The 27,211-nt window shown below is 36.2% G+C and overlaps 1 protein-coding gene across 1 annotated transcript in view; it reads right to left on the minus strand.

The window, feature by feature from the left end:
• LOC103592255 (metabotropic glutamate receptor 1) overlaps positions 1-27,211 on the minus strand; it is a 320,831-nt gene that overhangs the window by 147,311 nt on the left and 146,309 nt on the right. Inside the window, exon 2 of the mRNA XM_008574901.1 lies at positions 2,044-2,279. Coding sequence (XP_008573123.1) covers positions 2,044-2,279 — 236 coding nt within the window. The remainder of the gene's footprint in view (positions 1-2,043; positions 2,280-27,211) is intronic.

The raw sequence follows: 27,211 nt of genomic DNA on the forward strand, positions 1-27,211 counted from the left end.
GCACATAGTAGGTGCTTAATAAATATATGTTAAACGTTGAATGAATATATATCATTTACATATTTCATTTCAAATATAATAGTCCTTACCTTAAAAAAAATCAAGACCTTCCTGTACTAAAAGGAAATATAAATTAACTGATAAATTAGCTAAGAAGAATTGACTGAGCTCCCAAAGAGCAACATTGTCCAGAGTTCTGTGAGGAATGCAAGAGCCTTTTTCTTCAAAGATATTACAGTTTAAGAAGGAAACGACATGTCTTAGGAAACAATTGGAGAACAGTGAGAAATAATATATTACTAAATGCTAAGTCTGGAAGTAGTCAGGCATTGCAGTATTTAGGAGGTCTGGGTTCTAGTTCCATTGCTGCCATGAACTGTGTGAACCTAGGGAAACCTTTGCCCTGCCCCTCCTCAACATCTTCACTTTGCAAATAAGGAGACTGTCCTACAAGATTTATTACTCCATTAGAATTCTGCACTTCTGTGGGTCTGCTGTTTCAGAGAAAGGAGAAGTCAGGAGAAATGTGTGCGTGGTTGAAGTGGGTGAGCTTATTACGCTAAAACATAATCCTCCTGCCTTTCAGCTGGATTATGTTTCTCAGCCTCCCTAAGAGCCATGTGAGGAAGTTCTAAAAACCTTGACTGAAAACACGTCTACATCAGGCAATCTTTCAGTGAATTCTGCTGAACCTTACCAAGTCAGGCATATACTACTGTATTTAAATATGTTGGTATTTTAAAGAAATTTCTAACGTCAAAATGTGAATATTATTGAAAATCTAAATATTTTGTGTAATTAGTCATATTCTTATCCTATCTTGTAAAAACTCATTGTCTTCTATTGTTATTTACCTATTTCATGTTTGTTATCTGTTTTGATTTGACCTCAGAAATCACAAGCTCCTCTAGGTCAAGAGTCATGGATTATATACTTCTCTGCTCCCCCGTTTCATTTTTTTGCTATATACAGCGTTTTACATGTGTGTTCTATGAACAAATGGATTCTAGTCCTTTCTAAATAATATCTGCTTAGTCTATTTACAGAAAATACATGTCACACCACTGTTCTACAATAAAAATTAGGGCAGGGGTAGATTTCATCGCCCATCATCATGGGTAGTCCATTATCTATGTTATCAACCCAGTATGAGCAATTGGCTTTGAATGGCACTATGGTAGACCAAAGATGATCAATATTCACAGCTTAGACAATACTGTAACAGGATGAGGACAGCAATGTCCCTATGCAGTCATGATAATACTTGGAAAAGTGACAGTGTTAAGAAGTCAGAGTTATGACAGTTACTTGAGGTGTGGGGAGAAGGACATCCTGTGTAGCTCACAGGCCCTAGAGACTTGGAACAATGTGTGCCCTTTCCTGACATGGCATCAGTAGACACAGTGTTAAGAAGTCAGAGTTATGACAGTTACTTGAGGTGTGGGGAGAAGGACATCCTGTGCAGCTCACAGGCCACTAGAGACTTGGAACAATGTGTGCCCTTTCCTGACATGGCATCAGTAGACAGGGCATGGGGAGCATCTGTCAGACTGAAAACCATCATTCTGGTTTACAGCTAAGAGTGCAGTTTCTTGACACCTAAGCCCACAAACACCTTTCTATGTTGGTAGATGACATTATCTCATCTTCCCCTGACTTGATATCTAAGCAAGTCACACAAACAAAGGGAGGATCAAACCACTGCTGCTTACCTACATCTGTGGCTAACGTCTCCTAAGCATGCCAACAGCAAAATCTCTTCCCTCTGGTTCGAATACTAGACCTGACTTCTCAGTGTTCTTTTCCTTTACTCATTTTATCTCTTCTTATCACTTGCTCTACCAGAGACCAAAGCAGTCTTTCCAGAATACAAGAACATGAATCCCTGGGGTAATACACACTTCTTTCTCATTCTAGTTATTTTATAAACTAAGAGGCAATTTTGTCTTTGGAGCTCCAACCCTGGCACCTTCTACTCTCATTCAACAGACTGCAATGGGGCTCAAGGAGATGAACAGACCTCGGAGTTGTTACAAGAGTTACCTGTGCAGATTCTTTTAAAGTTGGGATTTTCCAGAAGGTGTCCAGGTAGGCGGCACTGGAACCGATGTTGCCAGAACTCAGGGAACCAGGGATTCCTCGTATTAGTGTCCAGCCTCAATTTCAGGTAATAATCATCAAATGACCTGACCTCTGGAGACTGCAGCTTTATCGTGATTCCCCCGTTGGCTTCCACCTCATAACCTTCAATGACTTCATCTCTGTCTGCCCATCCATCACTGAAAAATGCAGGGATTGGGGTAGGGAGAGAGAAAGACACATGTCTCACAAATGGAACTCAGAGTTATGTATGAATGAAGCAACCCAGCAAGGACTACAGTCTATTTTAAGCCAGAATTACTACCCATTGATGATAATATATATATATTTTTTGGTGGAGAGTAGAAATTTGTGAAAGCATAATATCCTGTTTGTTTTTCACAGTAGTGAAAGTGATAATAAAGATAATGATAGTAACAATTACGACTAATGTTCATTGAGCATTTCCTAGTTATTGGATTATAAGCTACTTACTTTTACTGAGAGAGAAGTTCAGCAACTAGCTGAAGTCCTGGTGGATCCAGGCAATCTTGCTCCCAAGTCCAGTGCTCTTTACCACTAAACCACAAAGCCTATCAGACACGGTCCAAACTATAGAAAGTAATACCTAGGCATTCAGTGCCTTCACAAGAAGAGCTAAGTGAGGTGTCAATATTGCAAGCAAGACCATTACGTGAGCTGCATCATATGAGGTAGAGAACTGATTTATCTCTGAAATATACCAACCATAGTTTTTGCTCCTGGGACATTATTCAAATCTGCCTCCCACAGAAGCAACCAGATGCCTTTTTTTTTCCTAATGCTATTTCAGAAAATCAGTATTAAAGGAAAACAATCTTACCTCCAATGTAAAAAGAATCCTCCTTCTCACTAAATGGTAGTTCACTGACATTTTATTCAATGGGTTAGAATTTTTGAAATTTAGTCACCTTCTAGAACATTCACATTTATCACGACTGATGTAGCTCCAATTTAATTCAGACGTGGATGTGAGCTAGGCCTAAGTGGGTGTCAAGGAAAAATTGTTCCAGATACTTAAACAGACAAAGCAGACTTTATTCAAGACTATTGCAATAGGCGAGAGACATTGAAGTCAACCTTGCTGAAACAGAAGGTGTGAGGGTTTTTAAGAGCTGGATGCACTAGTGGAAGAGTACTGGAGGATACTAGGAAGAACATCAACGTGATGAGATCATCTGTGTTTGCTAATTGTCACTTATCAAAATTAGATTCCTACCCTCCCACAGAAACTGGAGATGTCTTTCACAAGGACCTGGGAGCCATCCCTTAGGTATATAATCATTAAGAATGGTGGCACACCCTCATCTCCAGAGAAAGTGTTTTTTGCTTGCTTCTCATAGAGCAGGAACTGGGCCAAATACATGTGACTGACCGTAGCTCATCTCTTGTTAACCTGAGATCAAGGGGGATAAATATGCTCTCCACTTAGCTGAGCTAATTGGTGCAGTTGCTATCTAGAATCCTCCCAGTAACCCACACATGAGCTACCTTGTCAACATGTCAAGGGGTGTAGAAGGTATAGCTGACTTAAAGTGATCCAAAACTAAAGGGACTTTGAGGTACAATATAGTCTAATCATCCAGACCAGAGAAGGTCTACATGCTTCTAAATCTGCTAGGATAGAGACAACAACCTTGCGTAGATCTTTCCTTCTTTCTTCCCTCCCTCTCTTTCCTTCCCTTCCTTCCTTCCTTTCTTCCTTCTGCATTTACCTAGCAGCCACTATGCCAGAGGCTCTGCTATGAATCCAACTAAGAATACAACAGACTATTCCTTGCCCACATGGTGTTACAGACTTCTTACTAAACAAAGATTACAAACTCTATGAGATTAAAGAAGTGAACAGTACTGTGCAGAGGGAGGGCTTGGAAGTTTAACTTAGTTTGATGTGAACATATATGTGTGTGTTGGGGTGGGAGGGTATGATTGGAAATGATTTCCTTCAGAAAGAGATATCTGAGCTGAGAACCAAAGGAGTCTGCATTAGTCTAGTGAAGAGAGAGGGAGCAATCTGTACAGAAGAGTCCTGGTAGATTAGCATGAAAGAAAGAGTATGGCACATTTAAGGAATTTAGAAAGAGTCAGTACAGCTGAAGCATAGAGAGACATGTGACATGAGACCGGGGTGGGCGCATAAATCACAGCCTAGAAACTGTTAACTTGAGAACTATGGAAAGTCCTTAAAGTGTTGCAAGCCTATTACTCAGTAAGGTTATTCAACTCTCCCCTCTCATGGTAAATGACCCAAGTATTGTTCTGGCAAGTTCTCTCTGCTCATTAATACTGAATATTATGGCCAGTCAAATTCATAGAACCAAAAAGACTGACTCAGTCATCTTTCTATGTGCTCAGTCCACTAAGAAAGGCTCAAACTAGTTTAATTATTTACATTTAAATCTATTTATATTTATATCTTAACTACGTCTGTAACAATTTGAAAATTTGAGCTATAGTTCACAACATGCTGAAAAGACAGGTAAAAATAAATCCAGTAAGGCTTTCAAGAAAATCTATCATAAGTAAATATTTGAAATCAGAATGACTAATAACTTAAAGAAAATAATTACTTTTGGACACAAGGTTAGGCTTGAAGTTTGCTTCTCCCCAAGGTTTGATTTTACTTGAGATTTCAAGGAGAACCAGGAGGTGTTAGGGAAATTATTCAAGTAGAATTACTTGGTGAATATCTTTTAAAGAGTTAATTGCTAATGTTATACATGAGATCTTAAAGCAATCACAGGTAAGGTGTTAGGGAAGACTAACGAAAAAAGCTGCTGAAAAACATCTATAAAGCAACTTTTCGTTTTCATACTTGTAAATTGTTTAATTTATGTATCACTTATCAAATGCATTTACAAAGAATTTTAAAAGGATTTTTGCCATTTAATTGTATTGGAATTTTGAATGAGGGTGTTGTTATCTGTGATGTACACTTTATAACTGGAAGTCAGCAGCTGGCCTGATTCCTGGCACAGAATCTTTCTTAAAGGGTGGTGGTAAGGTAGGCTGTGCTTGACCTGAAGTGACCTGTAGGCACCTGGTCACCTCCTCAAGAGTCTGGAGTGAATCCTGCTGTGCTGGGTGGTAACCTGGCCTCAGACAGTGCTGGACTCTCTGTAAGGAACATTTACAGCCTCTAGCAGCTTCTGCTGCTCCATCTGTTTCCCAATTATGAGTGCCTTTTCCTAGCTGGGCTCTGGAAATAAAACAGCATACTGTAGAGGAACAAAGTGCCCGTTTAACAGAAAGCTATAAATCTTAAGTATTCCTCACTAACGTATAAAGAATCCTTATTTCCTGTCTCCCACTCAAGATTTTTATACAACAATTCTTCATGAGGCCGTTCTTCTCTTCCCACCAAATCATTGTTCTATTCCCTCTAAAATTTCACATTCCAGACAAATAATTATAAAGTTTTTTCTACCTAATAAATTCTGATATTAACAATAGGAAAATATTACTTCTATTTTCATCAGTTATAATTTGACAGGAGCTGTGTGAATGTTACTTTTGCATTATATCAGTTAAAATAATTTAATAAGTAAGTTGATAATAAAAAAGAAATACGATAGTATTAATTTTTAAAAGTGTGCAAAAACATTTAGAAAAACCTATTTCCATTCAATTAAATAATTACAGTTTAGGTTCTAAGGCAATTTTATTTGTGGTGTAAGTTCAAGTAATTGTCTGTACCTGATAACAAAACTATAATTATTAAAAAATATTCCAAAGATTAACACATAACTGGGGAAAGGAAAAAAGCATAATAAAGCCATTATCTTTCAAAACACATGTAAACTAGCACAAAATTTTGCGATTTACAATGTTAACCATATTTCAAAGGTTGAAAAAATACAGCATAATGTACTTTAAATCAGGTAATGTCAATTGTGCAAGTTTCATGGAGATAATGCAGCTTTTTCAATAAAAACTTAGACTGGCTTTATTCATTTGACCTTTACCAGTGTCCCTGAGTAGTAACTGTTCTCTACGGCTGGAGTGGAAAACTTCATATTTTACGGGCAATTGGTTAAAATACTAAGAAGGATCTTAACTGAATAGTGGGGAAAAATTATCCCTAGACTCTATATCTCTGGCCCTGCCTAACAAAGCTTAAAAGCTTTGGTATTTCTAAGTAACTTAACTTTCTCTCAGAACTAGCTCAAGAATATTAGAAATACAAAATATCTAGTACCTAACAAGAAAATATTAACAATGTCTGGAATCCAATAAAAAACTACTAGATGTGTAAATCTGTAGGTGGAATGAATAGGAAAGAAATACTAAAATGACAATTATATGACAAAAAATTATCACATCATGATGCAGGTAAGGTAGGGGATTTTTAAAGAGTCATGTGATATGAACATATTTTATGAATATATTTTAGTTTGGGTGGCCAGGAAAGCATTGTGTGGTCAGAGAGGTGGCTTTGAAAAGAAAGCAGTTAAACTGAGATCTGAGCTACATAAATGCATGAAACACATGAAGGTCAGAGGGAAGAGGACTTCAGGGTGCGACTGCAAAGTCCCTAAGGAGGTGACTTAGTCAAGCAGCTGTGACTAAACATTATCCACTCCCACAGAAATCTAGACTCAAAATGTTTACATTCATCAGAATATTTTTTTTTTTTTGTCTTTTGTCTTTTTCTGTGTCCGGCAACGGATCGCAACCCTCAGTGTTGCCCCCGCACCGGACCGGGGACCGGCAACGGGACTGCAACCCTCGGCGTCGCTCCCGCGCCTCGCTCAGCCAGTGAGCGGGAACTGGTCTGTATGTGGGATCCGAACCCTCGGGCGGGAGCGCCGCTGCGCTTCCCAAGTGGCACACTATCTAGTGCGCCACCAGGTAGGCTCCCATCAGAATATTTTAATATACACTTTTTTTGTTTTTCAGCTATCCACTATATATTTGATATTCTCTAAGATATCTTAAATGTTTGAAGTGTTTTCAGTTTTCTTTAAGTCCTTATTGGGAAATGGAAATGACATTTTCTATGAGAAGGTGGTCTCATTTTGATAAACTAGATTAACGAGTGACCTCTGAGAGCAAATCTAGAGAAATCAGTCATGCCATCAGGGCTTACAGCAAGCCTCTCTTCCTTGCATCTCAATTAGCAGATCCTATTTCTATGTCATTATGAGCTCACGAACATCACACTGTTCCAGTTACAGAGATATACCAAGTGCCTTCCAGAAAAATCTTAAAATCATGATCTAAGAGAACTCAATGTCACCCTAAGTCCATCTTGTGTTATAGCAAACTATTGGCTACAGGATTCAACTAGGACTAGGTCAGAACTGACTCACTTTGGTGTTTGAATTCTACAAAGCTTGAGTGGAATCTGAAACTTTAGACTTTGGCTTTACGAGGGTCAAAACTCAGCTCATCCAGTGGGCTCTACTTCATCACTAAAATTGTCATTACCATCTATTTTTCAGTGGACTCTGGTTTTAAAGCAATCCTGGGGTTGAGAGGAGGGCTCTACATGGAGACAGTAGATGGGAAGCAAGAGCTATGCACGTTTCTTTGAGAGAGAGAGAAAAAAAAGAAGAGTCCTTTGATGAGGACAGGAGATATTCTGGCCCTCAAGTGATTTAATGTCACCTGTAAAAAGACACTTAAGTATACATGGAGGTAGAAAGGTAGGTATCAGTATAAATGAGAGGTTTATAAAATGAAAGTGGAGACTGAATAAGTTATGACTATGTCGTGAGGATGTTGAGCTACTCTTGGCAATAGTGCGTGGCTGGGAAGTTTCTTGGGCTGCAAGGTCATCGTGATGGCTAAGATGAAACTCACAGCTGAGAGGCCTCAGGTGACAGGAATAATTCTTCAGTGCTATGGAAAATGTAACTTTATGTCCTCAGTAAATTATGGAAGAAAAGAACACAGGGAGGAACGTAAAGAAGGACTAAGAAATGAGCTTCTTAGGTCCACAGTGGCGGGAAAGTCAGCAGGACTCAAATAGAGAGCTAAGTTTCCAGTGCTGCTTTCTAATATTCTGAGATGAAAACCTGTCAGGATCTTTTTAAAGTCTTTTTAAATACAGATTTATTTTTCTTATTTGAATAAAAGATCTAAGCACAACGATTTGTGGCTTTTCAAAAGTGAATCCAGGGCCGGCCCGGTGGCGCACTGGATAGTGCGCCACTTGGGAAGCGCGGCGGCGCTCCTGCCTGAGGGTTCGGATCCCACATGCAGACCGGTTCCCGCTCACTGGCTGAGCGAGGCGCAGGAGCAACGCCGAGGGTTGCAATCCCGTTTCCCCGGTCCGGTACGGGGGCAACACTGAGGGTTGCGATCCGTTGCCGGACAGGGAAAAAGACAAAAAAAGACAAAAAAAAAAAAAAAGTGAATCCAATGGTTTAGTGACATCATTAACTAATTCCCTTAACAGATCAAAAGAAAGTTACCCTAATCTCTAATTTCTAAATACCATCATTTGAAGAAAGAAAATGCCCTTACCAGTTTTGGGTCAGTAGCTAAAAGATTTGTTAATTCCTCCTGTGTCCAAACTATTCCTGATTTTTTTTTCATCACTAGTCCAATATTTTTTAAAAATTGCTAAAACATCTCACAGTGTGGTCCACTAAGGTAACACATTACTCCCCTTAATATACTTACCTAAAAATAGTGAAATATAATCCAGAAACAAAAAGTAATTCCAAGGTGCTAGAAATGATGAGAGAAATCAGAGCCAAATGATAAGCATAAGGGAATGCAACAGCTCCCTGTAAAGGTTTAACCTTTGTAAATGAGGCCCTAGAGAATTGGGAATGGGTTCTAACACCCATCTGGTGATGTGAAAAATGGTTTTATGAACCATGGATGTCAGAGAGCTGAAGCTGAGACCCCAGCATAAAGCTGAGAGCTTTGGAGTTCAGCAAAATCCAGTAGAATGGAACTAAAAGTATTGCCCACCAGCCTGAGGAAGCTTGAAGTCGGTCCAGGGACTAGGGTAGAAAAAATAAAGTCACAATGCATGTGTGTAATGTCTGAATTTATATAGCCTATATGGTATAATAGCCATAAGCACAGAAATTATCATAAATAATGGCCTAAGATTATTTAAAACTGTTATAATCCAACTGAGATGCCATTGGAAGTCAATATTTAAAGATACATTTAAAATCTAGGGAACTCTTAAAATTCATCAAACTGGGAAGGATGTAGATGGGGAAAGGGGAGATGTTAGTCAAAGGGTACAAAGTTCAGTCAGACAGGAGAAATAAGTTCTAGCGATCTATCGCACAGCATGGTGATTACAGTTAATAATATATCATATATCTCAAAACTGCTAAAAGAGATCTTAAATGTCCTCACCACAAATAATGATAAGTACATGAAGCAATGAATATGTTAATTACACTGATTTAATCATCTCACAATTATGCATGTATCATAACATCACATTTTACCTCATAAATATATACAATTATTATTGTCAAGAAAAAAATGAAATTGAAAAAATAAATCTGTTGTGATAAGCTCACAGTAATACACACATGCACCAGAGTACTAAACTAACATCAGATCCACAAATGCATTAAACTTTGCTTTTAAAAGAAAATTATTCTAGTCTTTTGTTATTATTATTATTATTATTTCATTTTAACGTAGTTGATTGTACATATCTGTGGGGTACAGAATTGAATATCAATATTTGTGTGCAATGTGATGCTCAAATCAGGATAAATAGTGCATTCTAAACCTAGGTTTTAAAACCTAGCTCAGTGCTATAAGAAATTGCCAGAACACGGTGATATGGAATGGTTGAAAGAAAAGAGACTAAAGCTCCTACTCTTAGAAAAATGGCAGAAACAAAATTAAATATTCTTTTAAAAAAGCAACTCCTAAGCAATCCAGTAGAAAGCAGGAGAATAGGGGAGAAGCATTGAAAAGTAACACTAATAGGCACAAAATAAGGTGATGGTGCTAATTCCAAATATATTAGTAAGTACAAATAAATACACCAGGTTAAAAAAAATACAGATTTTCTATTAGATTAAAAATAAAACTCATAGTTATATCTTGTTTGTAATAGATCTGTCTAAAATATGAGCATACTAGAAGATTAAAAGAAAAAGGTAAGAGAATAACCAAACAAATACTAAAACAAAGTAGAGAAAGTTATACTAAAGTAAGATACAATTTACTTTCAGGTATAAGTAATAATCAGGGATAATAAGAGTCAGTGAATCTGTAAAATAGAAAAATTCAAAATTTATACACCAAATAACATAACATCAATATATAAAGTGATAAAAATCCATCTTCCCTGTGACTCTTTCTTTGTAGATTAATGTACTTCTCTGAATTATTAATAGATTAAGCTGGCAAAATTTGGTAGAGATTAGAAAGTTTTAGCACAAATAACATGCTCGATCTGATGAACATATATAGGATCTTATACTCAACGAAAGAGGAGAACTTGTCTCTAGTAAATAAAGTAAGTTTAAGCACATTTCAAAAAATTAATATATAGCCCACATTTCCAAATACTATAAAATCAATTAGAAATATTTTTTTAAAAAAAATCTAGTACAAAATACATGGAAAGTTAAACTCCCAAGTAAATTGAGGTTAAAGAAAAGTCATAATGAAACTTACAATTGAATGTAAAGAAAAATATTAGATATTTAAATTTGTGGGAAGCAGATCAAGAGGTTCTCAGAGGAAAATATATTGCCAGAAATGCTTATATTAGAAAAAGAGAAAGCTGAAAATAAATGCACTGCATGTCCAACTTAAGAAGGTAGAAAAGAGCAATGAATAAACCTAAAATAACTAATGAAATTGAGAAAAAGAAAATAGAAATGATCAATCAAGCAAAAAATTGGTTCTTATAAAAAACCAGTAACATGCACAATCCTCTGAGGTTATTGATATGAATGAAAAAGATATAAAACACAAATAAACAATATTTGGAATAATATAAGACATATAACTTAAGATACAGACAAAATTAAAAATAAAATTAAAAATACCATGAAAGACTTGATGCTAATAAATTTTAACTCTAAGCAGATAATGGACAATTTCATAGCAAACCCGATTCAACAAGAAATACAGGATCTGAATAATCACATATTTAGTTAACAATAAAATCAGCACTTTAAAATGTTCCCACTAAAAATAAATACTAGACTTACCAGATGGCTTTACAAGTGTTCAAAAAACAGATAAATCACTCTTACACAACCTCATCCAGATATTTTAAAAGTGATTATTCTCCAATTCATTTAATGAGGCTACTATAATTTAATACCTAAACCAGGAAAAGACAGAATATTTTCTGAAAATATATGCCAATATCACTCATGAGATAAATGCAAAAAAAAATTAGTGCTAGAAATCAAATTTAGGAAGAAATGAGAAAGATAATACATCTCAACCATTTTGAATTGTTTAAATAATGCAGGAATTTTTATTTATTTATTTATTTTTTGCACTTATAACAGGTTGGCCTCATTAGAGAACTAGCAAAACTAGTTCAGGCTGATGTTTCCAGTTTACCTGCATCAAGCATCTCCCTTTCCTCCTGTTTTTGAAATGATTCTATTTTTTAAAATTAAGATGAAATTTACATAACATAAACCAACCTTTCTAAAGTTAGCAATTCAGTTGTATTTAGAAGATCTACAATGTTGTGCAATCACAACCTCTATCTAATTCCATATTTTCACATCACTCCAAATAAAACCTCATACTACCCATTAAACAGTTACTAGCTATTCCTCCCTCCCCAAAGTCTCTGGAAATTACCAATCTGCCTTCTATGGATTTACCTATTCTGGGTATTTCATATGTAAATGCAATCATGAGATACGTGAAATTATTGACTAGCTTCTTTCACTTAGCATAATGATGAAGATGTTTATACAATTCGTAGCATGTATCATCAGTACTTCATTTTTATTGATGAATATTATTATGTTATATACATACATGATAGTTTGTTCATTCATTTATCTGTTCATGAACTTTTGGGTTATTTCCACCTTTTGGCTATTGTGAATAGTGCTGCTAAGATAATCATTGGTGTATGTGTACTCATTTGTGTACCTGTTTCCAAGTCTTTTGGTTATATACCTACTTGGTCATATGGTAATGCTATGTTTAACTTTTTGAGGAACCACCAAACTGTTTTCCACAGCAGCTGCGCTATTCTACATTCCCACAAGCAATGTACAAGGGTTCCACTTTTTTCCCATATATTCACCAACAATTGTTATTTTTATATTTTTTTCTGCTCTAGCCATCCTCATAGGTGTGAAATACTATCTTGTTGTGTTTTTTTTTCTTTTTTTTAATCCAAATCTGTTTGATTTATTTCACTACATAATACTGAACCCATTTTATTTATTTTTTTATTTTGTATGTTTCAAAACAATAGGTATCTACAAAGAAGCAATTAAGAGTCAGCCATATATTTACAACTCAGAATTAATTACCGTTAGCATCTCAGTATATTTGCTTCCAGGTTTTTTTTTTTCCTCAAAGATAGTTTTTCTACTGGATTTGTAAAAATGCTGGCTACAAAGAATTTAAACAATGCAGAAAATCGAAGTATAAAAGTTAAAAATTATCCTGAATTGTATAACCCAGAAATGAACATCATTAATATTGAGTGAACATAATTTCAAACATCTTTTTTAGGCATCAGAATATGAATAGATAGATGGATAAATGGATGCATAGGTGGCTGTAGAAAAAAAATACTGCAAAAATGATATGAATTTATATATGACATTTTATGAACAGTAATTAAAGTTAATTTTACTTGAATTTATTAGGAGAAATAACTGACAAGAAATGGAACAAATCATTAAATTTCAAATAGAGTTTTCTTCTCAAGAGGCAATTTTTCTCAAAAGAGCCACATAAAGTTCAGAAGTAAAAATATGAAGGGGTTGAAATCACTGCATTTCTTTATTTAAAAAAAATTGAATTAGATGTTTCACTCATGGACTGTGTTAACTGACTCCCAAGTTTATTTTTTATTTTATTTTTTAAATTTAATTTAATTTTACTTCTTAAAATACATTGTACTTGATTTTCAAGCCCCTTTACCCGTTCCCCTCCACCCCCTCACTGCCCCCCCCATCACATCTGTGTACTTGACTTAAATAGTTCAAGGAATTTTAGTGGTTACTCTGTTTTCTTCCCCTACATTGTACTTGATTTTCAAGCCCCTTTACCCGTTCCCCTCCACCCCCTCACTGCCCCCCCATCACATCTGTGTACTTGACTTAAATAGTTCAAGGAATTTTAGTGGTTACTCTGTTTTCTTCCCCTACCCCACCCTTTATTTGTTTGTGTGTTTATTTATTTATTAATTTTTAGCTCCCACAAATAAGTGAGAACATGTGGTATTTCTCTTTCTGTGCCTGACTTGCTGCACTTAATATAATTTTTTCTAAGTCCATCCATGTTGCTGCAAATGGTAGTATTTTGTTCTTTTTTATAGCAGTGTTCCATCGTGTAGATGTACCACAGTTTCCTTATCCACTCATCTGATGATGGAAATTTAGACTGGTTCAAGCTCTTGGCAATTGTATATAGAAATGCAATAAACCTTGGAGTACAGGTATCACTTCGGCATGATGATTTTCATTCCTCTGGGTATATTCCCAGCAGTGGAATCACTGGGTTGTATGATAGATCTATCTGCAGTTGTTTGAGGAACCTCCATATCATTTTCCATAAAGGCTGTGCCATTTTGCAGCCCCAGCAACAGGGGATGAGAGTTCCTTTTTCTCCATAATCTCTCCAGCACTTATCATTCTAAATCTTTTGGATGTTAGCAATCCTAACAGGAGTGAGATAGTATCTCAGTATGGTTTTGATTTTCATTTCCCAGATGTTGAGTGATATTGAGCATTTTTCATGTGTCTGTTGGCCATTGGTATATCTTCCTTTGAGAAATGCCTGTTCAGCTCCTTTGCCTATTTTTTAATTGGGTTATTTGGTTTTTTGCTGTAAAGTTGTTTGAGTTCCTTGTATAGTCTGGTTATTAATCTTTTTCCAGATGTATATTTTGCAAATATTTTCTCCCACTCTGTTGGTTGTTTTTTTTTTTTACTCTGTTGATTGTTTCTTTTGCTGTGCAGAAGCTTTTTAGTTTGATAGAATACCGTTTGTTTATTTTACCTTTAGTTGCCTGTGCTTTGTGGGTCCTATTCATGAATTCTGTACCCACTCCTACTTCTTGGAGTGTTTCCCCTATGTTTTCTTTAAGGAGTTTTGTTGTTTCAGGATGTATATTTAATTCCTAAATCCATTCTGAGTTGATTTTGCTACATGATGAAAGATGCGGTTCTAGTTTCATTTTCCTAGATATGAGTATCCAGTTTTCCCAGCACCACTTGTTGAAAATCCAGTCTCTTCCCCAGTATTTAGCTTTGCTGCCTTTGTCAAAGAACAGATGGTTGCAGGTGTGTGGATTGATTTCTGGGTTCCCTATTCTATTCAATTAGTCTGTATATCTATTTTTATGTCAGTAACATGATGTTTTGGTTATTATAGCTTTGTAATATATTTTAAAGTCAGGTAGTGTTATGCCTCCAGCTTTATTTTTGCTCAGGATTGCTTTGGCTATGTGTGGTCTTTTGTTGTTCCATACAAATGTCTGGATAGCTTTTTCCATCTCAGAGAAAAGTGTCATTGGAATTTTGATGGGAATTCCATTGAATCTGTAGATCACTTTGGGTAATATGGACACTTTCACAATGTTAATTCTTCCATTCCAAGAGCATGGGATATCTTTCCATCTTTTTGTGTACTCTAGTTTCTCTCAACAGTGGTTTTTAGTTCTCTTTGTAGAGATTTTTCACATCCTTGGTCAGCTTAGTTTCTCTCAACAGTGGTTTTTCTTTTTGTGTACTCTAGTTTCTCTCAACAGTGGTTTTTAGTTCTCTTTGTAGAGATTTTTCACATCCTTGGTCAGCTTTATTCCTAAATATTTTATTTTTGGGTGGCTATTGTAAATGGGCTAGCTTTCTTGATTACTTTTTCTTCATGTTCACTGGTGGAGTATAGAAATGCTACTGATATTTGTGTGTTGATTTTATATCCTGCAACTTTGCTGATGTCATTTATCAACTCTAGGAGTTCTTTTATAGAAGCTTTAGGCTGTTCAATATATAAGATCAAATAATCTGCAAAAAGGGACAGCTTGACTTCATCCTTTCCAATCTGGATGCCCTTTATTTCCTTCTCTTCTCTGATTGCTCTGGCTAGTACTTCCAACACTATGTTGAATATGAGTGGTAAGAGTGGGCATCCTTGTCTAGTTCCTGTTTTTAAGGGAAAAGCTATCAGCTTTTCCCCAGTTCAGGATGATATAGGCAGTGGGCTTATCGTATATGGCTTTAATTTCATTGAGATACTTTCCATCTATGCCTAATTTGTAGAGAGTCTTTATCATGAAAGGATGTTGAATTCTGTCAAATGCTTTTTCGGCATCAATAGAGATGATCATATGGTCCTTGTGTTTGATTTTATTAACATGGTGTATCACATTTATTGATTTGTGTATGTTGAACCAACCTTGCATCCCTGGGATGAATCCTGTGGCTTTGCCCCCCATGGATTTTTCACCTCACTTCCCTGGATGACAGAGCTACAAAGGATTACTCAAAGCCCATCTCTTCTGAGCAGTGAGAAGCCCTGAAGTGGTTAACTTCCCCAGAATCCTCAAGCAAGAGGCATTCCTTCCTTGGGAAAATAACCCTGAATTGGGGTTCTCTTCCTGAATTTATTTTCCAGACCAGGAAGTAACAGGAAGAGAACATAGGTGGGGTTATAGTTTAACAATATAGGCTGGTAACTTTCAGTGAAACAAGTCAGATGACAATCCAGTAAGGCCATTAAATGATCCATTAACAAAAGCTTGATCTTAGCAAACATTCCTTCTTACAGCAATTTCACAGTATCTTTACATATCACTCAGTAACTTATCTGTCTTTGAGCCAGTAACTTTGCTGTGCCACAAATCTTTATCTTACACCAGAGACATTATAGCCTGAGGAAAATTTCCTATCCTTTGCAAGGTCAATATTTAAAACTGCAAGGCTTTGGAAAACCAGGACCTGTGAAGTACATTTGCTTTAAGAATCATCTACAGAATCCCACTTGATCGTGGTGTATAATTTTCTGTATGTGTTGCTGTATTCTGTTATCTATTATTTTACTGAGGATTTTTGCATCTATATTCATCAAGGATATTGGCCTGTAGTTTTCTATCTTTGATGCATCTTTTCTTATTTTGGTATCAGGGTGCTATTTGCCTCATAGAATGCATTTGGGAGAATGGCCTCTGTTTCAATCTTTTGGAACAGTTGGTAGAGGATTAGTATCAGTTCCTCTTTGAAGATTTGGTAGAACTCTGCAGTGAACCCATCTGGTCATATAGACATTTATAGTAGTCTCCAGTGGTTCCTTGTATTTTTAAGGTGTCATTTGTAATACCATCTTTTTCATTTCTAATTTTTGTTATTTGGGTCTTCTCTCTTCTTATCTTAGTCTTGCTAAAGGTTTGTCAATTTTATTAATCTTTTCAAAAACCCAACTTTTTGTTTCATTGATATTTTTTATTGTTTTTTGTGTTTCTATTTCATTTAGTTCTACTATGACCGTAATTATTTCTTTATATCTACTAACTTTATGTTTGGATTGTTCTTGCTTTTCTAGATCTTTAAGGTGACACATTAGGCTAAGGGACTTGAGGACTTTATGCTAAATGCAGTGGGAGACTGAGTATTTCAAAGAAAATGAGCAACATATAATCTCATTTAGAGACAGCTCTGGTGGCAGTACAGAAGACAGAGAAGTCAGAAAATTGAAGCCTACACTAACATCCATAAATAGTTGATGAGCTGAGCTCGTTTAAGAAATATGATTTTATATCTGTACCTTAAGACTCTCTTAAACGGGGCAAAATAAATTTATGCTGAAATGGTTAACAGAAATAAAGAAAAGGAAAGTAAAAAGTCCCAGAGAATGGCATAAATAAGACCCTGACTCCTTACATGAGGTGGAAAGTCATCAGTAGAATAAACCAGGTGTTTTCTCTAGACTGGTTTCATTACAGCTCCAAGCCAAAATTATAAGAGTCTCTAAACCCTTATATTACAGAAAATTCTTCTTTCAATTAAAAAGAAACTCATTCCTGGTTAATGGCCAGTGGCTTTATGATCAAACTTGAAGCCATAAACTGGATTATTGATCAAAAATTTCCCTCAAAACCTCTAAAGCTGTATTTTTTTTTCTGAGGCAAATGATTGGATTGCCTGTCCACACTAATCCAAAATAAAGAATAATTGTTTATCTGGCTATCTCATTTAATGTTTATACACTGCTAAAACATTTGATTTTCATTATATTTTCCCCAGCGGGATAATATGCCTACCACTTAACATTATTTTTATTTGAGGTTGTTTAGTGTTTCACAAAATTCTATACAAGAGGCTGTCAGGTTTTATACTTTTTTCAGGAGCAGTATATTCTGCCAGGAAAATTTATGACTGTGGTTCTCTTGTAACTAGCTGAGGTCATCAATGTCAGTTGAGTCAGGTTTTTAAAAGCTGATTTTCAAGTCCCTTGGAGCAAAAACTTGTTAACAACTGAGGTTTATACTTGTTCAGTTTCTTCCTTATATCTAAACATGAAGTATTTTCAGTCACCACATTGAAAATTTAACTGGAAGCATATTTCTCTTTTGACACATTGGCAAAATCTAAAGAATTTATTCTTACAAAGATTTCTGTGATTCTTTTAAGAACTTAAAGTTACTGTATCAATAAAATAAAAGTGTTTTGATTTAGTTTATAGATAAAATCCTGACATTTCAGAAATTAACTGCCTAAAAAATAAGCAAGTACAGATGCTATTTAAATGTAACATTTTATTTAAATGTAAAACCCTTTTAAAGTAAAATGTTATTTGGTAAATAAAAAGAATATTTTCATTTAGCTTTTTTCCATTTTGTACCTTTATGTGTATTGAGATTTTTTAGAATCAACAACTTTGGGAAATTTGGAGTAAATTTAAAATGCCTAATTATCATATATTTAGATGTCAATAGTGAATTTTAAAAATAACTGGTATTTATAAAATTTTTAGTGTCTAAAATACTTTAAATGTAATGTTTTTAAAAGAAGCAATGATGAATTCAATGTTGATTCAGTTGTGAAAGCAAAAATGGGTAAAGATAGATATAACTACAGCTATATAAGAGAGTATACCTTAGTTTGAATGTTTCAACAGTATAGTAGGACCAAGATTTGGATGGTAGCTAGATTTCAACTCAACACACACATGCAAAAAATAACTTCCTATAGGCTAGAACTTTCTAAATATAGATTTTATTTGACATATGATTAAAAATATAAAACATGCTTATCACATTTTACAAGTATGGTGCTATTAACCATTGAACAAAATAGACACAGTTCCTGATCTCAAATTATAGAAGAGAAGCAGGTATGGAATAAACAAACAACATCAGCAACATAATTAAGATGGCTAACTATATACCTATCTGCTAAGCATTATTCTAAGTGATTTACATATATTATATTATTTAATTCTTACAACAACCTAAAGTTTGAATGGGAATAGTATATAGGGAAATCAAAGGAGGTGACCATGGATAAACCCTGTGCAAAGAGATGAGAACAGCACAAGATGTAGGGTCAATGACTGTAGTTCTTTCTAAGCATAATATGAATACATTGAAGAGTTTTACAGAAAGGGAGTAAAAAAGTTTGATTCATATTAAGAAAAAAAATCTGACAGCTGTGAGGAAAATAGATGGAAAGGATGCAGGCACAGAACCTGAAAAATTAGTCAGAGGCTATTGAATCAGTCTGGATTATAGCTTATGGTGCCTGGGATTCAGTTTGTGGCAGTAGACACACAGGGAAGTGAGGACCTCTGAAAGATATTTGGAGTTACACTCAGAATGAGTTGGTGATAGGCTAAATCTGAAGGATGAAGGGGGCAGGGCACAAATGATTATTTCTGACTTAAGCAACAGGTGGAGAGCAGTGACATTAACAAAAGTGGGGAGCCTGAGGGCAGCCCTTAACACCTAGGAGCAGGCAGGAGTACACCTAGGGTCCTAGGCAGGAGTTGAGGGCAGCCACCACCACCCAGGAGCACACCAAAAATGCCACTTCTGCACAGGTGGCCCACCACAGCCTACACAACAATCACAAAAGTTGCAAAATTGGCTTGCTAACATAGTAGTATCCACAGCCGCCATGCAGGTGACCCACCAGAAACTCAACTGCATTGATACAAGAATAGTCACAAGCAAAGACTGGAAAAAGAAGAGAGAATAACTCTTCCCAAAGCTCACTCCAGAAGAATAGAAGAAGCAACTGCTCCATCATATATCCAGACATCAACATACAGATATTAGAAATACAAAAATTCAAGAAAAATATGACACCACAGGAAGAAAACAGTAATCATCAATTACCAGAATCCACAGAGCAGAAAACCCTTGAAATGACTGAAAAGGAATTCTTAGCAACAATCTTAAGGATACTCAATGAGATACAAGAAGACTCAGTTAAACAACATAATGAAATGAGAAAAAAATCCAGGATAGGAAGGAGGAAATCATGAAGAGATTAATATCTTACAAAAGAATGTTGCAAAGCTCATGGAACTAAAGGATTCATTCAATGAAATAATAGACACAACCATGAACTTAAGCAGCAAACTAGAAGAAAGAAGAAGAAAGAATTTTTTATCTTAAAGATACTTTTTTTGAGATAACCCAGGCAGACAAAAAAAAAAAAAAGACAGAAAAGAAAAATGAATTTTTAAAAATGAAGAAAATCTAAGAGCTAGACAACGTTTAGCTCACAAACATTTGAATTATGAATGTTCCAGAAGGAGAGGAGAAAGGAAAAGGCATGGAAAATTTATTCAAAGAAATAATAATGGAAAACATCCCAGTTATAAGGAGAGACATGGACTTTCAGATCCAGGAGTCTCAAAGATACCCAAACAGATTCAATCCAAAAAGATCCTCTTTGAGACACAGTGTAGTCCAACTGACAAATCTCAAAGACAGAGAATCCTAAAATAAGCAAGAGAAAAACATCATCTCACCCATAGGAGGTCCCTATCAAACAACCAGTAGGCTTCTCAATAGAAACTCTACAGGCCAGAAGTGAATGGGATGATATATTCAAAATAATAATAATAAAAATATGCCAGCCAAGAATATTATACCCAGCAAGGCTATTCTTCAGAAGTGAGGGAGAAATAGTTTATTTTCCAGGCAAACAAAATTTGTGGGAGTTAACCACCACATGAGCAGCCCAACAAGAAATCCTGAAGGGACTTATGCAATTGGAATCTGAAAAACAGTATTAACCACCATGAATATACAAAAAGAACAAAACCCATTGGTAGAACAAAAATGCAAATGAGAAAGAGAAAGAAACTAAATCTTGCCACCACTAAAATCCAATAAACATCAAAGAGAAACAACAGAAAGGGAGGCTTCCAGTCAAGATGGCAGAATAGATGGCCCCCAGTGTCACTCCCTCCCATAAATCAATCAATTTACAGCTATCAAAAAGCAACAATAGCCAAGCTGGAGTCACTAGAGCATGGGGGAAGAGGATAGGCCTATGGAGTGCATGAAAGCAGGAGAAACCACAATGAGAGAAAAAGAAAAAACACTACAACTGTTTCGAATCCCAGCCACTATCAGGCAGGAGCTGCTGAGCACACGGAGAAGGACCTAGCAAAATCTGCAGCAGTACCCTTCAGATGAAGTTGCTTGGAGGTGGTAGGGGAGAAGAGGGCCTTGGTGGCCCCCAAGCCAGCAAGACCACTAATAGGGTTCCAGTGGACCCACTTAGGAACAAGGAGCCACAACAACTAGAAAAAAGGAGTGACTCAGAGGCCAGTGAGTCATCGCAAGGGACCAGCACATGGCACGTTCCATGGGAAGTATTTGGAATGCAGGCAGTGGGGGAGACAGGCCCATGGGGGGACACTGGGGCACAGCAAGGACAGCTGATCTGCCTCCCAATCAGTGTAGGACCATTCAGAGGATACTGATCAGGAATACAGAATTGCATGGGGTACAGTTTGATGAAAAGACTCAAGCCCAGACTAGAGTTTCTACACAATCTAGGTGCACCAGATCTCATGAGAGCTGGAAGTATCTATAAAGTCAACCATTAAAATCTGAGCTGCACAAAAAGCCTTCCCAAGGGAATCAGCACAAAGCAGCAATTTAGCTCAACCACAGAGTTCAAGTGCTGGTCTCCACAGGAAGTTCCCCCATTTTAGAAGCAAACAAAGGACTACAAGTTAGTTCCAGTGCAGACTTTAAGTGGTGGTAACAGCAAATAACCCAACACAGAACTGAAAGAAAAAAAAACCCAAATACCCAAAACTAGAGACAAAGTTTGATAGTAACTGGTAAAGGTCTCACATCACCAAAGGACACCTATAACACCTAGAAGGACCTAAAGTACCCTGGGCTATCAAGCCAGAGAGAGAGGAAGGCTGGGGGTCTCAGCCATGGCCCCTGACACTCACAACCAGTCCCATGGGTGGGGGCCTTGGGCCCCATCCACACTCCCTTGACCCCCACATACAGCCCAGCAATGACCACTGAGCCACGGCAGGAAGTATCCCAAGTTCTCCCAAGCTGGTGCAGGGGGGTCAAGGGCCTCACTCACACACCCCCAACAGGCACAACCAGCCCAGCCATGACCACCAAGCTGCCTCAAGAAGTGCCCTGGGTTCCCAAGCTGGAGTGGTGGGGGGGTATGGCTTTATCCACATACCCCTGACATCTGCACTGAGGCTGGCAATGACTGAGTCGCCACCAGAAGCCCCCTAGTCTCCCCTGTGGGAATAAGGGGGATGCCATAGGCCTCAACCCTTCTCCTCCTCCTTCATCCTACCTTCTTCCCCTCTCCCCCTCCCTCCCAATTGCTTCACAATGACATTATAGAGTGTAAAATAAATACTATTAATAAATAAAATTTTTTTTAAAAGGGAAGAAAGGGACAGAAGATATTTAGAACATTCAAACAAAAATCAATAAAATGCCAGGAGTAAGACAATACCTTTAAATGACAACCATGAATGTAAATGGATTAAACTCCCTGCTCAAAAGACACGGACTAACCAATTGGATTAAGAAGCTAGGCCCAACTATACACTGTCTTCAAGAGACTCACTTCACCTGTAAAAACACAAACAGACTAATAGTGAAGGAACAGTAAAAGGTATACCATACAAATGAAACCAAAACCAAGCAGGAATACATATTATTATATCATATAACATAGACTTTAAACTAAAAACCATAAAAAAACACAAAGAAGGTCATTATATAATTATAAGGGGACAATCCAATAAGAAGACATAACAATCATAAATATATATGCACCCAACACTGTAGTGCCCAGATATATAAAGTAAATATATTAGACCTAAAGAAAGAGATAAGCCCCAGTAAGATAACAGTAGAGGACCTACTGTCAGCACTTCAGTCAATGCTGTCATATCCTTCTGTCAGCACTAAACAGATCATCTAGGCAACAAATCAACAAAGAAAAAATGAATATAAACTATACTTCAGAGCAACTGGAACTGGCAGATATCTACAGAACATTCCATCCAACAACTACAGAATATACATTCTTCTCATCAGCAAATGGAACATTCTCCAGGATAGACCATATGTTAAGATACAAATGAAGTCTCAACAAGTTTTTAAAAATTGTAATCATTTCAAGTATCTTTTCAGACCACAATGGTTCAAAACTAGAAACCAATAACAAGTGGAATGCAGGAAACTATACAAACACATGGAAATTAAACAACACACTCCTGAACAATCTATGGGTCTAAGAAGAAATTAAACAGGAAATCAAAAAAAATTTCTTGAAACCAGTAAAATAATGATATACCATACCAAAACTTCTGGGATAATGCAAAAGCAATACTAAGAGGGAAGCTTATTGAAATAAACACTTACATCAAAGTATAGAAAGATTTTTTTTAAAAAATATCTAATGCTATACCTCAAAGAACCAGAAAAACAAGAAAAAATCCAATACCAAAATAAGTACACAAAAAGAAATAATTAAGATCACAGCAGAACTAAAAGAAATAGAGACCCCCAAAAAACAATATTAAAGATCAATGAAATAGAAAGTTGGTATTTAGATAAGATAAAATAGACAAACGATTAGCTACAATAACTAAAAAAAAGAACACAGAAGACCCAAACAACAAAAATTATAACTTAAAAAGGAGACATTACAACTGGTACCACAAAAATACAAAGAATAATTACAGACTATTATGAACAAGTATACACCAACAAATTTGAAAAACTGGAGGAAATGGATAAATTTTTGGACATATGTAGACAACCAAGACTGAAACAAAAAGAAACAGAAAACCTGAATTGACCAATAAAGCAATGAAATTGAAGCAGTAATCAGCAGTCTCTCAACAAAGAAAAGCCTGGGACCAGATGGCTTTACTGCTGAATTCTACCAGACCTTTAAAGAGGAATTAATACCAATTCTCTTCAAACTATTCCAAAACATTGAAACAGAGGCCATTCTCCCAAGCTCATTCCATGAGGTCAGCATCACCCTGATACCAAACCAGACAAAGATACAACAAAAAAAAGAAAAATACAGGCCAATATCTCTGATAAGCATAAATGCAAAAATCCTCAGTGAAATATTAGCAAGCAGAATACAGCAACACATCAAACAAATTATACACCATGATCAAGTGGGATCTATCCCAGGGATACAAGGATAATTCAACATACATAAGTCAAATGTCATACACCACATGGACCAAATCAGAGACAAAATCCACATTATTATCACAATAGACTCAGAAAAATCATTTGACAAAATTCGACACCCATTCATGATAAAGGCTCTCAGCAAGTTAGGTATAGAAGGAAAGTAGCTCAGCACAATAAAAGCTGCATAAAACAAACCCACTGCCAATATCATCCTGAATAGGATGAGTAGGAATAAGACAAGAAGGTCCACTTTCACCACTCCTGTTTAATATACTTTTGGAAGGACAAGCCAGAGCAATCAGGCAAGAGAAAGAAATAAAGGTATCCAGATTGGAAAACACAAAATCAAATTTCCTGTCTGCAGATGACATAATCCTTCATATAGAAAAACCAAAGGACTCTACCAAAAATCTCTTAGAACTGATAAACAATTTCAGTAAAGTTGCAGGATACAAAATCAACAAGCAAAAATCAGAGTCTTTTTTATATTCCAACAATGAACTAGCAGAAAAAGAAATCAAGAAAGCAAGCCCATTTACAGTAGTCACACAAAAAAATACCAACTCATAATTGATTTAACCCAAGGAAGTGAAAGATCTCTACCATGAGAACTATACATCACTGCTGAAAGAAATAAAAGAGAACACAAAAAGATGGAAAGACATTCCATGCTCTTGGACTGAAAGAATTGACATTGTGAAAATGTCCATACTACCCAAGGAGATCTACAGATTCCGTGCAATTCCCATCAAAATACCAATGACATTCTTCACAGAAATGCTAAAAACAATCCTAACATTTATATGGAACACCAAAAGATCCCAAATAGCCAAAACAATCCTGAGCAAAAAAATATAAAGCTGAGGGCATAACACTACCTGACTTCAAATTATACTACAAAGCTATAGTAACCAAAACAGCATGGTGCTGGCATAAAAACAGACACACAAACCAATGTAACAGAATAAGGAACCCAGAAATAAACCCACATACTAACAGCCAACTGATATTTGACAAAGGCGACAGGAATATACATTGGGGAAAAGACTTCCTCTTCAATAATTGGTGCTGGGAAACTGGAAATCCATAAGTTGAAGAATTAAACTAGACCTGAACATCTCACCACATACCAAAATCAACTCAAAATGGATTAAAGACTTATATAAAGACCCAAAATATACACCTCCTAAAAGAAAACATATGGGAAACACTTCAGGAAGTAGGACTGGGCAAAGACATTATGAACAAGACCCCAAAAGCACAGGCAACAAAAGGAAAAATAAACAAATGGGATTGTGTCAAACAGTTAACAGAGAGAAAAAACAGCCTACAGCATGGGAGAAAATATTCACAAACTATGCATCTGACAAGGGATTAATATCCAAAATACACAAGGAACTCAAACAACTTAAGAGTAAAAAAAACAAGTAACCCAATTAAAAAGCAGGCGAAGGAGCTGAGTAGGCATTTCTCAAAGGAATATGTTCAAATGGCTCATGGACATATGAAAAATATGCATCACTGAGCATCAGAGAAATGCAAATCAAAACCGCATTGAGATATCACCTCACACCAGTTAGACTGGCAGTATCAAAAAGACAAAGAAAAAAAATACTGGTGAGCATGTGGAGAAAGGAGAACACTCTTACACCATTGTTGGAACTGTAAATTCATGCAGGCATTATGGAAAACAGTATGGCAGTTCCTCAAACAATTACAGACAGAACTGCCATATGATCCAGCAACCTCCCCACTGGTGTGTACCCAAAGGAATGGAAATCATCATGTTGAAAGGACACCTGCACTTCCACATTTATGGCAGCTTTATTTACAATAGCTAAGGGTTGGAACCAACAAAATGTCCATCAGTGGATGATTGGATAAGGAAAATATGGTATATATACACAATGGAATACTACTCTGCCATAAAAAGAAATGACATTCTGACATTTGCAGCATCATGGATGAACTTAGAGAAAATTAAGTGAAATAAGCCAGGTACAGAAAGAAAAATACTATATGTGTTCACTCATTACTGGGAGCAGAAAAAAAAGAAGAAAGAAAGATACAACTATCACAGTAATTCCTTAAACTTTCAAAAGGAGAAGAGAACTGAGGACACCAGAGGTGGGAAATGGGAAGGGGGAAAAGGAGTTAGGGAGAAAATGGTAAAGGGCCACAAAAAATGTTTACATTGTACAATCATAAAATAAACAAAATAAAATAAAAGCTTTTAAAAAACGAAAAACAAACAGAAAACAACAACAAAAGAATTTAATAAGAAAAAGAAAAAAAAGAAATGGGGGTAGTCAAGAATTTGATTTGGGACATGTTAAGTTTGAGACAGCCAAATAAGTTTGCCAGGGGTGGGGCTGGGATTTATCCCAGAAATGATACATTTCTCCATCAGAAGAAACTCAAGAATCAAACAGAAATGTATCTAGATGAAATGAAAGTTTCTTTCATCTTTAAAATGCTATGATTATACGAAAGAAGGTAAACAGAGTGATCTGAAGGGAATATCATAAACTACTAAATTTTTTGGCATTGGGTGAGTCACCAGGAAACTAGGACTTGTCCATCTCATTTGATTCCTGGGTCTTATCCATCACTATGTAAAAAGCAGATTGGCTGAAGCTAAAATTTCCAATATCTACATATGCTGAAGTTCACAGAAGTTAATTTTAAAAGCCTCTCTTTGTATTACTGATGTAATGAAGCACCCATTATTATTTTAGAAGCCAGGATAAAGAAAGCTCAATTATGCACAGGTGCTGTTTTTAATATATACGTTTGTAGATAAAACAGCTGTACTCCTCCAGTAATGAAAAGTAATGGCTTTGGTTGACATTTTTCTTTCTTTTTTTAAAAATAACCTCAAAGGTGCCTTTGCCCACCTTCATTAGTATATCGATATCTTCTCATTATTACCATTGTTAATATTCATATTTTTAGAACAACACTTCCTGATTATCTACAGAGAGGGGGTTAGATTATGACTATCAGCTTTCCCATCACAGCCCCCACATGCCTTTCAGGCCCTGCACCCCCAGGTTCTTGTCACCTGTGGGCTGATCTTTGATGTTCTGCTGCCTGCCCTATTCCAATGGACAGAGCCCAAGCAGACAGTCCACAAGACTCAGTGCAATGGGACAAACTCAGAACACCTCACTTAACAGCCTTTATATTGCCAAAACTGAGCATATATATCGATTTTGAGCTACTTTGAAATTTTAAAGGAAATAACACTGAGAAGCCAGA

The sequence above is a fragment of the Galeopterus variegatus genome, unplaced genomic scaffold, assembly GCF_000696425.1.
Source record: "Galeopterus variegatus unplaced genomic scaffold, G_variegatus-3.0.2 Scaffold1115, whole genome shotgun sequence".
In the NCBI taxonomy this organism is placed as follows: Eukaryota; Metazoa; Chordata; class Mammalia; order Dermoptera; family Cynocephalidae; genus Galeopterus; species Galeopterus variegatus.